The sequence below is a fragment of the Rhincodon typus genome, chromosome 11 (genome assembly GCF_021869965.1).
Source record: "Rhincodon typus isolate 14 chromosome 11, sRhiTyp1.1, whole genome shotgun sequence".
Classification (NCBI taxonomy): domain Eukaryota; kingdom Metazoa; phylum Chordata; class Chondrichthyes; order Orectolobiformes; family Rhincodontidae; genus Rhincodon; species Rhincodon typus.
The window spans coordinates 69,774,424-69,792,138 of NC_063342.1; the positions used below are offsets into that span (position 1 = coordinate 69,774,424).

At 41.7% G+C, this 17,715-nt stretch overlaps 1 protein-coding gene across 7 annotated transcripts in view; it reads left to right on the plus strand.

Annotated features, from left to right (window-relative positions):
• Nucleotides 1-17,715, plus strand: part of rubcnl (rubicon like autophagy enhancer) — a 65,537-nt gene that overhangs the window by 35,707 nt on the left and 12,115 nt on the right. For all 7 annotated transcript variants that reach the window (XM_048602889.1, XM_048602886.1, XM_048602890.1 and 4 more), the window contains 5 exons: nucleotides 471-588; nucleotides 3,373-3,518; nucleotides 7,288-7,352; nucleotides 12,284-12,522; nucleotides 16,778-16,839. In XM_048602889.1, coding sequence (XP_048458846.1) covers nucleotides 471-588; nucleotides 3,373-3,518; nucleotides 7,288-7,352; nucleotides 12,284-12,522; nucleotides 16,778-16,839 — 630 coding nt within the window. The remainder of the gene's footprint in view (nucleotides 1-470; nucleotides 589-3,372; nucleotides 3,519-7,287; nucleotides 7,353-12,283; nucleotides 12,523-16,777; nucleotides 16,840-17,715) is intronic.

The following is a 17,715-nucleotide window of genomic DNA, read 5'->3' on the forward strand; positions in this document are numbered from 1 at the left end:
CTTCTTTGGTGCCGTGGCTGGTCAACCACTAACATTTTGATATTCTCTACATTTTATTAAGAATCATTAAAGTGTGTTGGCAGACAGACAGTTCAGGGAAGAAGTGAGTTTGATGTGATCCAAAAAAATATCCTTTTTTAAACTGGGGTCTGATCTGAAATTTTTAGAACTTCCCCTCTGTTGCATATTTCGAGTTTCTCCTCTTGGTCAGGACAGTAGGCTGACCTAAGTGTTACTTCCTCTGACGGGAAGGAGCAAATAGAGAATTTCTACAGCAGTTTGTCACATTTTGGAAATCCCCGCCTCACCCACTCATGTAAATCAAAAAAGCTGCAAGCAGCCTCTGGTGTATTTTCAAACGATTTCCTTTAACCTAGCTTGTAATTCCCCTAATCATTATTCTGTATGAGACAATTGGTTTTAAAGCACAGATACATTTTTTTTTTGTTTGTTTGTTTGTTTGGTTTCAGGCACCGTTTATCTGCTGAATATTTGGCTCGCCGACTGTTTAAATCTTTCAGAATGACCTGGTTGCCCCCAGAGACTGAAATGCATCATTTTGACACAGTGGAGAAAGTGCTGGATGAAGTAGGTAGCGAAGTGTGTCGCAGAGTCTGTTCTTGGGGCACCTCCATTGGGTGTTCCAATCCATGTGTGTAATTTTGAATGAGATTTTTTGTTTTCAAACCCCAAAGAGGTTTTTTAAAAAAAAAGCTTGCATTTGTATTGCATTGTTCTTGACCCCTGTCAACGTAGCAACTATGTAGTATCTTTTCAAAAAGAAAATGTTGCTCTTGTGATTTTGGAACTAGAGCGATCCATTGATGCCTAGTTACGTTCCACAAGTAGCAATGGAATAGCAACCAAATTCTCTTGTCGACGGGTTGAATTTAGCCCAGAGAAGGGGAGAGCTCAAAGTGATGTGGGTCTTTTTATGCCAACTTGCATTTTTAGTGTCTCGCCTCTGACTGTGTGTAAGACTTCCCCAAAATTGCACTGGAGGGTCTGTCTGGATTGGGAATTGACCCTGTTTGAAGAAAGACTAATTGCATCTATCTCCAATAAAACTTGTCTCCATTGGAATCTGTTCACAAATCTTTATCTCCATCCCAAACGGCCTCAGCCCATTCTGTACAACCTGCTGAACTCTCAATTCTTTCCATTTTTTGACCTTACTAATTCTTTATCTCCCCCCCCCCCCCCCCCCAGCCCTCTTGGCCTTCTCTCTACTTTCTTTGCAGGAATTGTCCACCTCCAGTTTACCCTGCATTTGTGGAATTGTATGCTCCCAAATGATGGGATACCAGCTGAGCTGCTGCCTTCATTTTTGCAAATGAAGTGATGGGCATGCGACGAAGTGCATAGCAATGGAAGGAATGGGGAGACATGCTGTCACAGAAGAAAATATCTCTGTCCTTCCATTGTTTAACTTTCCAGGGAATCAAATCCATAAAATTTTGGAATTTGGTCAGTTCCTTCTAATCCCTACTGCTATAATCCCTTGATCGCCTAGAATGTGAACTTTTATGCTCTTCTGGAGAGCAATAAAAGCACACCATTTACCATTTTATCTAAACAAGATGACACTTCCAACAATGTAGCACTTCCTCAATGCTGTATGACAGTGTTAACTTTAAATCACTTGTGCAAGTCTGTGGACAGGGACTTGGATCCATAACCAGCTGACAATCTAACACAGTTGATTCTTTTTGAGATATGAATGAGGGACAAATGGATTGCAAATGTTGGAAACTAAGGGTAGGAGCTGATTGGTACAATATTAATAATCTCCGAAAGGTACTATACCTTTTAAGATGGCTAGATGGCATCATAGCATGTGGTGGTATATTATGAAATGTCTCCGTTTTACTTTAAGCATCTTTCCATCTATATGTGTCTGTCTGTTAGCCAGGTGTCTATCAATACAATGTGATAGCATCAAAAGGGCTCTTGTGGCACAGTGGTAGTGTCCCTACCTCTAAGCCAAAAGTCCAGATACAAGCACCCCCTGCCTCAGAGCAATAACAATCACTGAACAGGTTGCTTATAGAAAATATCTATCATATAACAATGACCTAAGCATAAAACCCAGCCTAAATGTAAGTCTTAGGATATTGTATCAATGTTCATAGTTGGAGTTCTTCATAAACTTAAAGATATCTGTCTCAACAATACCCCATATTTCTCGGTCCATACTGCAAGGACTAACTAGGAGAAACTGCAATACAGGATTAATATCCCATACCACCTACTACACCCCCCAAAAAAAGTCAATCAGCCCTGTGGTAAGGATTAAGATGAAGACCCTTTCCTTGCTTTCTGTCTAATTGATCCTGCCACTTCCAGCATTCTGTTTGATAAACTTTGCAGTCCTATTTCTCTGTACTGTAGTCGGCTATTCTTTTTTTTTTTTGAAAGTAAGATTTCCATACCCAATAAAGCCTTTATTTACTTAAATCCTATTGGGATTGCTGTGTTTTGGAGTGTTACTTCAAACATACTAGGGTTTTTTTTGGCCCAATGGGAATATTTTTAAATCCATTTCTTTGTAACGCATTCTGCAGATTTTAAAGTTTCCAGTTATCTAATTTTCTACTGCCTTCAAATTATTACTCGAGTAGAATCTATGAAGTTGGCTCAGTTTCCATGGATTTCTGGTCAGACTTGCACTTTCCAGAAACTGCTGTTTTGGAGTTTTTCAAATCCAACTGGTTACTGATGGGTTTTTTTTTTAAAAAGAAAATGTTTAAACTGCTGACTAAATTTGTCCCACAATTTGATGTTGCTTGACCCTCCTTGCAGTTCACAAGACAAGAAGCCTATACAAGTGTCAATGATGTTATGGGTTGAGTGGATGTGCTCAAATGGGTTGAAACCAACCGTGATATGTTAGAAATGTGCAGGATCTTAGGATCAGAATTAGATTTATTGTCATGTGTACTCAACTGCAAAGTACAGTTAAATGTGTACAAAGTACCTAGGTACTAAAATAGATTGGGTACAGAAATAGAGAAATAAAGAGGCTGTAAGTCCTACACTACAGCTGTTCATAAGAAGATAAATAAATCAAGTTAAAAGATAACAATGACAGTCCTTGTATAGCAAGCAGCCTTTCCACATGTCGTCTTGTTTTCGCTGCACTGCCAGACTCGACCTGTAACTGGCTGACTACAGCAATTTGCTGGTCAACCCTTCCAGGTTCCCAGCCCCCACCTCTATTGGTACCTAAGAGAAAAAAGTTTGCTGAATGTTGGACTGTCTGGATGGACTAATCAGCTGCAGGGGACAGATGCCACTTTCTTAGAGTGAAATATCAAGTTAGCCTTTTTTTTTTGTTTTTGTCACTCAACTTTTTGCTTCCCTGCCTTCTAGTTTCTCCCTCTGAAGGACACTTTGCCTGGTGCAGAGGAATCTGTAGATTTGACACCAGAGTTCAAGTTAAATTCCCGATTGAGGGGAACTGCAGATTGGGCCCCACCTCGCTTTCAAATTCTGTTCTTCATCCATGCACCACAAAGGTATGTATGAATGTCATATACATATAGCTTTCAGCACAAGTAATACAAAGCACATGGTGTGGGGACAAACATCCAGAGGGAGGCCATTTTGTCAACCAGTTTAATTCAACATTTAGAACTCTAGTAAACTATATTAACATTTTAGTCTGGAGTAACTGCTGTTGGTTTATTTTAAACTACTCGTCCATTATGTGTTCTGAAGATTGGTAATTGTTCTCTCGTATTTGAAGGACAGCAAATTGGAAAAAATATCTTTCCTGAGCATCTCTTTATCGACAGATTTTTCTTTTGGTGTTCAGTTTTGTTTTTGCATTGTTTATTAATGAGCAAAATTATCTGGGAGATTGAAATATTTGAAAAGGTAACATTATTCATTTCTGAATTCCTCTCATTAGTATAGTTCAGCCTCCATTCCAGCATTACATGACCACTTAGAGAATCTCGTAGGGCTTTTAATGTGGATTATGGTGTGATTGCATTTGTTGCTTGCTCCTGGTTTTTCCTCTGAAGGGGATGAAAGTGTTTACTTCAAAGATTATTGAGTCAACCACAAATGTGGATCTGAAATTGGGTGTAGGCAAGAGTAGAGGAGGGCAAAGATTTACTTCCCCGAGCTACATTAGTGAACCACGGGGGAGAAAATGTTACAAATATTATCTTTTGTGGTGATTCTAATGCCTGCCCGTGATTTTCCAGATTTATTGAAATCCAATTCACAACTTCTAATGTTTAAAAGACTGCCAAATATAAATGGCATTGTATCAAAATTTACATTAGCAGTGGCACCTTAGTAACCACAAGTTCTGCAAAGCACATCAATAAACTTAAAGTTTTAGGGGTTGCATGGGTTCGCAGAAGCTAAGCAACCATGCTGCAACTTGTCAAATCCTTGGTTAGGACTCTGGAGTATTGCAGACACCATTCTTGAAATGGGCTGTAAAAACCTTGGAATTTAGAGGATGTTACTCCGGGATATCGGTGTGAGAAATTGGGATTGTTGGAGTTGCTCTCCTTGGATGAGGGAAGGTTCGTAGAATCCCTACAGTATGGAAGCAGGCCATTTGGCCCTTTTGAGTCCAACCTTGAGCCCATCAAGGTTAAGCGAGAATCCAAAGGTTTTCAAAATGTTAGTATATGAAGAGAGGAAAAGATATTCCAAAGTGATCATGGTAGGGATAAGGGTGGCTACGTGATGTGAAAGTGATCTGAATATATTCAGAATGTGACTGAAGTTTGGTTTGATGTTTAACATGACATGAGGTTATGCACTGTCTGGTTTAGGCAGAGAGAATTGGCATTTTTTAGGAGCACTATACAACTTCAAATATTTTAATCTACCACAATTCAATTTGCATGATATTAGAGCCATAGAGAGATACATATGGAAATAGATCCTTCAATTCATCCATGCCGACCAGATATCCTAAACTAATCTAGTCCCATTTGCCAGCATTTAGTCCATATCCCTCCTAAACCCTTTCTATTCATGTACCCATCCAGATGCCTTTTAAACATTGTAATTGTACCAGCCTCCACCACTCCCTCTGGCAGCTCATTCCATACATGTACCACCCTTTGTGTGAAAAAGTTGTCCCTTAGATCCTTTTTAAAATATTTTCCCTTCTCCTTATTATACCCTGTGTAACAGTTTACTCAGAGTGGTGAGTCTAACTATTCAATGTTTCTCAAATTTTTCACGCACTCTTGAGAACAGTCAAAGAAAATGGGGAGCTAAGCTCCTGTCCCCTTTCCACTCCTATACTCCCTTTCTATTCTGTTAACATTGTGTGAGTAACCACAAACCTGTCTATTATAAATAAGCACTCCTTGGGGATATGGGTCTAATTGGTGGCTTGGGCAGTGTGCTGCAAAATAATATATTTGGAGATTTTATTGCTGGTAAAAATAAGATAATTGGATTGAGAGGGTGAGCGTTGAGTTCAGTTTCTGCAGATCAGTGTTTTCAAACCAAGGTGCGAATGAAAACCGTCTATTGAAGGGAAATTAAATTTAAACAGCAGGAGATTGAATTCATGTTTCAAGAATCCTAATTTGAAGTACTGGGTAGTTATGTAAATTTATTTTTTAAATATTGATTCATGAAATATGGGCATGGCTGTTGAGGCCAGCACTTATTGCCCATCCCTAATTGCCCTTTAGAGGGTGGTGGTGAGCTGCCCTCTTGAACTGCTGCACTCCACATGTAGTAGGCAGATCCAAAATGCTGTTGGGTCAAAATTGTGGAAGCCCGCAGTGGTTGCAAGGATTCTGATACAACTCCAAGTTGAGACTGTGTTGTGTGGCTTGGAGAGGAATGTGCAGCGTTCCCAAGTAGCTGTTATCCTCGTCTTCCCGCCTGGTAGAGGTTGTGGGTTTAGAAGGTGCTCGTAAAGGAGCATTGGTGAGTTGCTTCTGTGCATCGTGTTGATGGGAGCACACTGTGCTGCCACTCTGTGTGTCGGTGGTAGATGGGGGAAACAAGCAGGCTGCTTTGTCTTGCCTTGTGTTGAGGCTTCAGGAGTGTCACTGGAGCTGCACTCATCCAGGCCAGTGGAGAGTATTCCATCACACTCCTTACTTGTCAATGGTGGACAGGCTTCGGGGAGTCAAGAGGTGAGTTACTCACTGCAGTATTCCTGACTTGCTGTTGTAGCCATTGTATTTACACGGCCATTCCAGTTGAATTTCTGTGAATGATAACTCCCAGGATGAAGATGATGGAGTAGGTGATGGTAACGCCATTGAACTCCAAGGGGAAATCATTACTTTCCCTCATTGCTTGACAGGTTACATACACTCCTCAAAAGCATGGGATGCTCTTCGGAGAGTCGGTGTGGACTGAATGGACTGCTGCTATGGTGGAATGCTTTGCGTCTGAGGAGTTGCCAATGTGCAATTATCAAGTATCTTCACTTCAGACTTGTGTGCTGAGTGCAGGGTTGTTGATCCAGAGTTGAGTCAGGCCATCACTCTGAACTCCCACAGCAATGTTCTGGGACTGAGATAATGTGTTTCTCACAGCTGAAATCATCATCCTTCTTGTGTTCAGTATGACTCTAACCAACAGATTTCCCCTGATTCCCAATGACTTCAATTTTAGATATTCTCAATGTCAAGGGCGATCACTCTCTCGTCTCCTCTGGGCTACAGCTTTTTCAGCTTTATGTTTGGCCAAGGTAATAAGGAGATCTAGAGACAAAACCCAAACTGAGCATTGGTGGACACTATTGCTTTGGAAGTGCAGCTTGGTAGTACTGATGCCAGCTTCCATTACTTTTGATCTAGAATAGACTGTAGGGGTGGGAATTGGCAAGTTGGGTTTGTCCTGCTTTTTTTTTTGTGGAAAGGATGTCGCTGGACACCGTTTGAGCTGCACACGAACAATGTGACCATGCTCCTGGATTTAAAAGTAACCTCACACCTGTGATGCTTCAAAGTTTGATGCCCAAGTCTTGTGAATATTTTAGCCTGTAGGATTGTATAAGTGCAGTCAAGTTGCCTAATGTGACTTTTCAATAAACGACTAGTGGATCCTTGCCTTTTTTTTTGTTGTCTTTCGAACAAACTAGAGTATATTTTCCTCCTGAAAAGGCCTGTGTCTCCTTTTTCCCCTAAACTGTACAAAACCATTGCCATATTTTTATTTTGAGTATTAATCCATTCTCAAATACAATTCTTTAGCAGCATGATTTATGGGTCAAAACAAGAATCTGAAGTGATTTTGTTCGTTTCCTCTGTTTGATTTCATTCCTTTTGTTGATAATTACAGGAGAGAAACTGTTGTAGCTGCTCAGAATTCCATGTGTGCTGGTTGTGGAACTCCAATTGAGCACAGTAAGTGGTCGAAAATGCGTTTCATGTCAATGGGTGCCCTCTTTTTTTTTTTTTCAGTTCAGGAATCTATTCAGCCTGGCTCTCAAGTAGCACCTTTAGCAGTACAGAAATTAATCGCTTTGTCATAGAGTTGTGCAGCATGAAAACAGACCCTTCGGTCCAACTTGCCCATGCCAGCCAGATATCCGAAATGAATCTAGTCCCATTTGCTGGCATTTGGCCCATGCCTCCCTCAACCTTTTCTTATGCTTGTGAAACTTTGTGTGCAGTTTGCCTGCTGTTTCCAGCACCATTCAGTGACTCTGTTTCTTCATTACCTGGGAAATGTTTCAAGATATCTTGTGGTTGAGAAAGGCGCTATTTAAATGCAAGTCTTTTTCTACTATTTGCACTGACTCACTCTCTTGTCGAAATGGAAATATATTTTCCATGTACGTATCTGTTTTTCAGGTTTAATTTCATCTTTGGGTTTTGGTGTAGTACTTTTTTCCATTTTAACTCTGCCCAGCACCCTGACCCCTACTACTAATTTGGTGGCATCTCGATTTGTGGTGTTGCATATCTGATTTCAGCTTCCAAATCACTCTTTGTAAATGGTGAACAACACTGCTCCAGAGGAATGTCACTTCCTACCTTTTTTTAACCACTTCTTTCTTCTGTTTTGTAGTCAATTGGCTATTATTCTATTATAGCGGAGATGATGACCTAGTGGTATTACCTCTAGGCTATTAATTCAGAGACCCAGGTCAAGTTCTGGGGACTTGGGTTTGAATCAATCCTACCATGGCAGATGGTGGAATGTGAATTCAGTAAAAATCTGGAATTAAGATTCTGATGATCATGAATCAATTGTCAGGAAAAACCCATCTGGTTCACTGGGTGGCACGGTGGCTCAGTGGTTAGCACTGCTGCCTCACAGCGCCAGCAACCCGGTTCGATTCCAGCCTCAGGTGACTGTCTGTGTGGAGTTTGCATATTCTCCCCGTGTCTGTGTGGGTTTCCTCCGGGTGCTCCGGTTTCCTCCCACAGTCCAAAGATGTGCAGGCTAGGGTGGATTGGCCATGCTAAATTGCCCGTGGTGTTCAGGAATATTAGATTAGGTGGGTGAAAGGGGGATGGATCTGGGTGGGATGCTCTGAGGGTTGGTATGGACTTGTAGGGCCGAAGGGGCTGTTTCCACACTGTAGGGATTCCCTGAAAATTCCATGTCCTTCAGGGAAGGAAACTGCCCTCCTTACCTGGTATGGCCTACATGTGACTCCAGACCCACAACAATGTGGTTGATTCTTAACTGCCCTCTGCGCAATTAGGGATGGGCAATAAATGCTGACCTAGCCAACGCCACTCACGAATAAAAAAAACTAATCACTTTCTCCCCCAAGCTGTTATCCTCCTTATGAATCAACTCTTCTGAGCTTTGAAATACAAAGAGATACAAATCAAATCTGTGTTGATCTGCATCTTAATCTCAATTGACTTTATCCATGGTCTCTTGGGAGAAAATTCCTGACTTCCATTCCATCACCTTGAGGTCATAGACTTGCTTGCCGAGCCGGTGTGTTTGATTGCAGACGTTTTGTCGCCCTGCTAGGTAATATCATCAGTGCGCCTTCGGTGAAGCATTAGTGTTCTGTTCCCCTTGTTATTTGTATGCCTCGGTTTGCTTGGGTGGTTGGCATCACTTCCGGTTCTGTTTTTCAATCCTTGCATTGTATTTTGTATATTATGTTAGTTTCATTGGTTGTGGGTATTCCCACGATGCGGAACGTTACACAGGCCAAACAGGAAGAAAACTGACAATAAGGATATACAAACATCAACTAGCCACCAAGAGACACGACCAATTCTCACTGGTCTCAATACACATGGACAAAGAAGGACAGGAATTCGATTGGGACAACACATCCATACTAGCACAAGCCTAACAGATACATGCCAGGGAATTTGTGGAAGCCTGGCATTCCAACTGGAACGCCATCAACAAACCCATTGGACTGGACCTGATATACAAACCACTGAAAAACAGAACTGGAAGTGATGCCAACCACCCCAGCAAACCGAGGCATATAAATAACAAGCGGGACAGAACACCACCACTTCACCAGAGGCTCACTGATGGTGTTACCTAGCACAGTGATGAAACGTCTGCAATCAAACACACCGGCTCGGCAAGCAAGTCTACAACCTCCTCCACAACTCGAACTACAGAACTTATCGAATTTTATTCCATCATCTTTTTTTGAGTTAGGGGAGAGTAAGTCACTTTGATTCAGATATTTAAACCTAATTTGTATTCTCAATTCTCGCACCAGAGGAAATATTTTCCCTGGATCTATTTGAAAGGAATCACGAATGACAAGAGTTCAAATATCACTTTCAGTTTTTCTTTTGGAAGGACTGTCAATGGATCAGTAATGGGGTCTTCCAGTTACTATATAATACTGCATAATACCCATTAAGTATGAAATATAATGAAACATTGTTAGTAATGCTTTTACTTGCAGGTTTCAGTGAAACTTGTGTGTCTGGTTCTCATTGCAGAGCCTGTCCATCTTTAGCAGGAGCCTAGGGTGAGCAGAAGTTATGGGAGGTTACTTGTCTCGCCCAGTTATTCAGATTTAGATCATTCTTTTGAGCTTCCAAACTTGAAGGAACACAAAACTAATTGATGTGTCCTCAGAATTAAACGTATTTGACCCAGGTATTGTTCAAGAAAATGTGAAAAGCAAGCCTTTCTCTAGCCCCCAAGATCCTGCAATGTGTTACCCAGAATTATTCTCCAACTCGGATCCGAATGTGATCGAGATTAAATGCATGATGTTTCGAAGCATCATCCGGTTTAAAATACTTAGCAATTGAACCATTGCCAACTGAACAGGGCTCGTGGGGAAATTATCTAATAGCAAGCTACAAGAGGTTTTAAGCTTTCAATGCATAATTTTAATTTAGTACTAGCCTTGAAGTGATTTGACTTTGTTTTGGATCTGATTTTCCATGTTAGACTTCATGAATTTTGTGACGGGATTGTTATTGGCCATGTTAAGCAGATAGCGCTTTCTCTGCAGATGGGACATTCATTCAAGCCAGACTTGGACAGTTCCTGTAGAACATGCACCTACTCTAGTTTGGACATGGCGTATGAAAATGAGAGGAAATTGGGGAAAGTACTTTTTTAAAATCCATCAGAGCTTTCAGAAACTCAGCAAGCACATATGGAACTGAGCTATTCAAGCAAGACAAAACGGACGAAGATCAGTTAGTAATCCCTGGTGGTGATGGTTCGTGCCTGGATCTGATGGTGATTAGCATGGTGGCTCAGTAGTTAGCACTGCTGCCTCATTGTGCCAAGGACCCAGGTTCGATTCCAGCCTGAGACAACTGTCTGTGTGGAGTTTGCACATTGTCCCCCTGTCTGTGTGGGTTTCCTCCCACAGCGCAAAGATGTGCAGGTTAGGTGGATTGGTCATGGGAAATGCAGTGTTATGGGGGCGGGTGGGGGGAGGGCAGTGGGATGCTGCTTGGGGAGCCGGTGTAGACTCGATGGGCCAAATGGCCTGCTTCTACACTGTAGGGATTTTATGAAATACCTTGTTGCCATCAGCACTATGCAGCAGCTCTCCCATATGCAGTCGGTGCCTGTTACTTCACGTTCTTCTGGGGAAAATGCGAAGGTAATCCTGTAGCAGGTAATTTTCAGGAGGTAATCCTTTATTAGTTGGGGTGTTTTCAGTAAATTTGTTTGTGCAACCATCTCTCGCCAATACTCGGGGTCTTAAATGTAAGTTGACAGCCTTTCCAACTTAAGTGTTGCCAATGACCGTGTTTGGTAACGTCAGGCCTGTAGCCCTTGATCACCTGATGTGACCAACATCATCCTGTGTTTAAACAAAAAATTAGAATATAGCACGACTCTGTCTGAGACCTGCAGACGTTGCAACAACATTTGGAGAACTACATGGGACAAATCAGCTGCAAATAGCTGTTGCATTTTCACCCCATACTTTGTCAGGTAGTCCCTTCTTGCAAGGCACAGAAACAGACCCTTCGGTCCAATCAGTCCATGCTGACCATAATCCCAAACTAAACTAGTCCCACTGTCCTGCACTTGGCCCATATTCCAGCCCCCACCCCCTAAACATTTCTTATTTAGATAATTATATGATGTCTTTTTAAGCATTATAACTGTACCCGCATCCACCATTTCCTCTGGAAGATCATTCCACACATGAACCACTGTTTCTATTTCTTAAAAAAAAAATGTTGTGCCTCATGTCTTTTTTTTTTAAAAAATCTTTCTCCCCTCCCGTTTTAAGAATATGCCCCCTTCTCTCGATCTCCCACCCTGGGGAAAAGTCGCCTGCCACTCACCTTATCTATGCCCGTCATGATTTTATAAACCTCTATAAGGTCACCTCTCAACCTCCTACACTTGAGTGAAAAATGTCCCAACCTATCCAGCCTCTCCTTTATAATTCCAAGCTACCATTCTTGGCAACATCCTGGTAAATCTCTTCCGAGCTCCCTCCATCTTAATATCCTTCTTGTAACAGGGTGACTGGAACTGGACACAGTATTCCAGAAGAGGTCTCACCAGTGTCCAGTACAACCTCAACATATTGCCCCAACTCCTATGCTCTCAGGCCTGAGCAATGAAGGCAAGTGTGCTAAATGCTGCCTTGATCACCCTATCTATATGTAATGCAAACTTTAAAGAGTTAAGTACCTGAACCCCTAGGTCTTGCTGTTCTACAACACCACCCAAGGCCCTTTTTTTTTAATATATTGCATAAGTATTAAACATTACTATACAGCTTGGGGCAACCTACCTGAGCATTAGTTAAGCAGTAGAGGAAGATTCAATGCATTGTATGATTGAGCATCATTTTAGAATGGAACACCTGCCCCTCTCAATATTTCTGTCCTCCCTGCAGAATACATCAAAAAGCTCCGTTACTGTGACTACTTGGGAAAGTATTTCTGTGAGTGCTGTCACCATAATGAGGAATCCCCAATCCCTGGCCGAATTCTAATGAAGTGGGATTTCAGTAAGCATCCGGTTTGCCATTTCTCCAAACAACTGCTGGAAAGTATATGGCATGACCCACTGTTCAACATCTTCTACATCAACAAGTTCCTCTACAGCAAAGTAAAGGAATTGAGAAAAGCCAAGGTATGCGTGACTATTTGGGGTTGTATGGGTAGGAAGCAGAATGACTAGAATTTGGTATTTGATTTGGTTTCCCATGCAAGTTAGCAATGGTTGCTAATAAAATAAAAATGGGATTTGTTTTTTTTTTAAATCCTGAATGACTGGTTATTGTTAGCCCAAAGATGAGTGATCATGGTCAGTTGCTGCACTCTGTTATGGATAGAGGAGAGATTCAAACCGAACACTTTTTTTTGGTTCTCATCAGCTTGTGCCTATAAGCAGTGTGGCATAATACACAAACTGGTTGGATTTCAAACCCTGTTTAATGGTCTTGTTGGTCAATTTAAGGCGACCCACAGCAAACTTTCAAGTTTAAGCCAGGCGTCTCACTTTTATTCACACGTTCGATCTTGGCGAGGTCTTTGTGACCTCATGCACACAAACCAAAAGGTTTTTGCGGCAAGGAATAAATCCAAATCAAAATGGCAGATATTAATTGAAATGAACTTCGCTACTCCTTCACTCGGGAGTGAGTGGTTCAGGAATGTCCTTAGGCTGAGGAAGGAATTGAAGATGGACTTTAAATGGTGCAACAAGATTATCTTGGCTTACAACAATCAGCCTACTCTTCAAATACCGGGACTTTCTGAAATTAGCCCTTGAGGAGATCTTTAGACATGAGTCAGGCTTTGCTATTTATCTTATGGCCCTGCTTTCTGCCAATTGTACTGTAGCCAGGATGCGTGTTAAGCAGATTGTCCAGGATCGGAAAAAAAAAAGTTATAATTTTGCAAAGGCCAGACAGATGAACCGGGAGATCCACTCCCTACTGAAGTCCAGGTCTGAAGCTTTCAAGTTGGACCACCCTGACCTTTACAGGAAATCCAAGCACGAACTTTGCAAGGCCATTAGAGATGCCAAGAGGTAAGTTTGAGACCCAGACTAATCATGTTGACACACCTGTTGTTTTGTGGCAAGGCTTGCACGTCCTAACGGGCTACAAAGGAAAGTCAAACAGTATCATGGGCAACAGTATATCCCTCCCTGATGAGCTCCATGCACCCTACAGTCACCGCCAGAGATGTTAGATGGGCCTTTGTTGAGAGTGAACCCATGGAATGTGACTGGCGCTGGTAGTCTGAGGCTGTGCTATCAGATCCCGAGCGGACCAGCTGGCGGGAGTATTCACTGACATCTTGAACCTCTCTCTATTTTTACCTGAAGTTCCACCTGCCTCAAGACCACCACCATTCTGGTGCCAAAGAAAACTCATGCAGCATGGCCAGATTCTGCACCAACTCAATTTACAAATTTGCTGATGACCCCACAGTTGTAGGCCTGATCTCGAACAACGATGAGACAGAGTACAGGAAGGATAGAGAGCTTAATGGCCTGGTGTAAAGACATCAATCTCTCTGTCAATGTCAGGAAAATGAAGGAGCTCATCACTGATTTCAGGAAGCCAGGTGGAGGGCACGCTCCTGTCTACATCAATGGAGATGGTGAAGAGTATCAAGTTCCTTGGAGTGGTGGTCATCAACAATCTCTCCTGGTCCACCCCACGTCAACTGGATGGTCAAGAAACCACAGCAATGTCTCTACTTCCTCCAGGAGGCTAAGGAAATTCCGTATGTCCACAAAGACTCTTAAAACACTTTTTTTCTAGATGAACCAAAAAACAGTCCTAACTGGGATGCATCTGTATGACCACTATAGTTTCTTACTGTCTCAGGGAGAGCAGAGTGTTGTGAACACAGCCCAGTCCATCACCCAAACCAACCTTCCATTCATTGACACCATCTATACTTCTCGCTGCCCCAGGAAGGCAGCCAATATAATCAAAGACCTCTTCCATCAGGCTGAAGAAATGTTCGTATGCGAACAGATTCAAGAGTCACTTCTTCCTTGCTGTTTATCAAACTTTTGATGGACCTCTTCAATATTAATGTTGATTGCTCTCTTGCTCTGCACTTTCTCAGCAGCTGTAATAGTGTTCTGTTCCCCTGATGCACTTGTATAGTACGATCTGCCTGTAAAGCACGTAAGACAACATTTTTCACTGTACCTCAGTACACGTGACAGGAACAAATCAAATCCAGGAAGGCTCATGTAACTGGGTCATTATGGAGTCCATTTCAACTTAATTGGCCTTTATTATTATCCTGGATACTAGTAAGCCTGGTCCAGTCCAATCCCAACGTGAAACATGATGGACCATAAGATTGTATTTTTACTGAATAATTACTGCGGAGATCAGTCACTGAACATATTCACAAGAGGCTACAATGCTCTTTGAACAAGAGGACATCTAAATTCATTACATAGAAAGGAGAATATTTTGCACAAGTCTTATTGGGAAGCTGTCTTATTAACAACAATCAGAAATGGAGATTCAACCCTTTTTACCCTGAGCAGCAACCTCCACTTAAGCCTCAGTGAATGCTCTCCCTGCCTCCACTTTTACAGTTCCTTGTTCAGTTGACGTGGCTGTAGTTATCTTTTTATGGCAAACCTAGGCATGATGTCTTTAGTTAATCTTCCAGGGACGACTGAAAAAATTGTTGACACGTCACATTTATATTTTAGCATGATTTCATTAAATTCCTCTTCTGTTTTCTAGATCACCACCCCTTACTGACCACTTAGCCACACAGGACTTTTCTTCTTCCTGGTCTCTGTTTTGGAGACCACTCCAACTGCCCTGCGGCTGTTACAGGCCCTTTCTGAGTGACTTGCTTTTCTATAAAATAAATCTGCGTTGCTGCCTTTGGTTTTGTCTGTCTCCGTGGTATGGGATACCTTTTTTTTTTGTTGCTAGGCAACAGCCTTATTATGGCCTCGTTTCTAATGCAGTGAACCATTCACCTTTAAGAGTTTAAAAACTTCAAGATTCATGTAAACAAAATTTTAGGCAGGCTTGCACCAGTAATAACCTCCAACCATAACTAAAACTGTCTTTTCCATCTGAACACAAGATAATACATCCACTTTAGAAGCTAAATTTCCACACACGAAAAGTTATGACCCTTTATCACATTTTCTACACTTCAGATCAATGATCTATCATCCACCTTAGAGGGGACTATTAGCACTATGACAAATATAATAAGGTTCAATGACTTTCCCTTTTGTCACTGGTCTTTACTGGAGAGAAGAATTGTTTTAGTATTCTCTTGTTTGTTGACTACAAGGTCCACACAACTGAAGATAAGTCAAATTCATACTGCATGGAAACAGATCCATTCCAATCCATTCCAAACATAATCCCAAACTAAACTAGTCCCACCTGCCTGCTCCCGGCCTGTATCCCTCAACCTTTCCTATTTGTATACTTATCCAAATATTTCTTAAAAGTTGTAACCAGACCCACATCCACGACTTCCTCAGGAAGTTCACTCCACCTGTGAACCACCCTCTATGTAAAAACAATTTGCCCTCTTGTCTTCTTAAAATCTTTCTCCTCTCATCTTTAAAAATATGCCTTGAAATCCTCCACCCTAGGGAAAAGACACCTACAGTTAGCTCTGTCTATACTCGTCATTATTTTATAAACCTCCTATAAAGGCACCTCTCAATCTCCTACACTCCAGTGAAAAAAGTCCCAGCTATCCAACCTTTCTTTATAACTCAACTTCCAAACGCAGCAACATCCTGGTAAATCTCTTTTGTACCCTCTCCAGCTTAATATCCTCCCTATAACAGGACAACCAGAATTGGACACTCGGAAGGATGGAATGTAGAGTTCTATCCCTGTAATTATTGACCAGAATTATAGCCAACTTGGATCATGTCATAGGTAGTAAAAGGTTCATTTTAAATTCACTAATCTGTCAAGTTTGATTTTGAAGTAATTTTGGATACTTTTATGCCTTTCTCACAATCTAAAAAGGTGTTCAATGCTGCTGGGTAGGGAGGTCAGATTCTTGCACAATAGCTACGAAGAAATGTCGTCAAGTTTATTTCTAAGGCTGGGTGGTGTGTAACTGACCTTCCCATATACCTGCTACCCACTAATTGAAGGTTCTACTGAAATTTCAGTCCCCTCTCTGCCCAAATCGACTGCTGTAGTTGAACCCTAAACTGATCTCCATGTTAATCATTCGCGTGTTTTAACAATGCAGCAAAACTTTTTTTTTCTTGTCTGGGGAGAGGGTGAGGGAGGAAAACAAGTTTTTCAATGCAGCATTCGATTTATTTTTGGTTGTAGGTAGTTATCTGTATCAGTAGAGGGCAATGCAATAATATGAAACCTTTCTTTTAAAACCCTCCCCATCAGGAAATTCAAGAACAGTTGATACACATCAAAAAGCTGCTAAGAACCTGCAGATTGGCTGAAAGGTATCTTCCTTTTCCTTTTGTAAATATATGGTAACCTCAATGATTGGTTAGAACTCCCTTGAGCACTAGGCTACAATTATACATATGTTATCAGTTGCTCAGTTGGTCTTGAGTTTCTGGGTTGATACTTCCGTGTGACACTATGGAAGGGCCACACTGCCAGAGATGCTGACTTTTGGGGCTGTGATGTTAAACAGACAATGTCTCTCTCAAGTTGGAACGTAGGGCTGGAGCTAGTGAGAGGAACGAGTGATCCCTAGAGTCCTGACCAATTTTCGTGTCTCCAAGTTTGAAGAAACTATTTTAATATGGTCGTTATAATTTAGTTTTCGGGAGCTGGCCAACTACAAACTGATGGCGTGTGGTTCCCACATTATAGGGGAGGAAACATCCCAAAATAACTTCAGTGTCTATTTGTAAACCGTTTTGGGGACAGCTAATTCAGAATGGCATTAATTATATCAATGCATCTCCCTCCCTTTTTTGCACTCTTTCTTTCTCCCTCCCTTTTTTTCTTTTGTTCGCTCTCGCGCTCTCTCTCTTTCTTCCTCTCCCTTCCTGCTGAAGGGGCTATTAAGGCTGGGTTAATTGAAAATTTCAAGAGATTGATGGGGCTTATTTTTTTGAAAGCTCTGGTAAGGGCAACTATCCTGATATGGGGTAGATGGAATTAAACTGCAGAACGGCATGATTACTCTTGAATGCACAGCATAGATTTGAGGAACTAAGCAGCCTGAACCAGTTCCTACCTTTAGTTTCAGGAACTGCAGATGCTGGAGAATCTGAGATAACATGGTGTAGAACTGAATGAACACAGCAGACCAAGCAGCATCAGAGGAGCAGGAAGGCTGACGCTTCGGGCCTAGACCCTTCCTC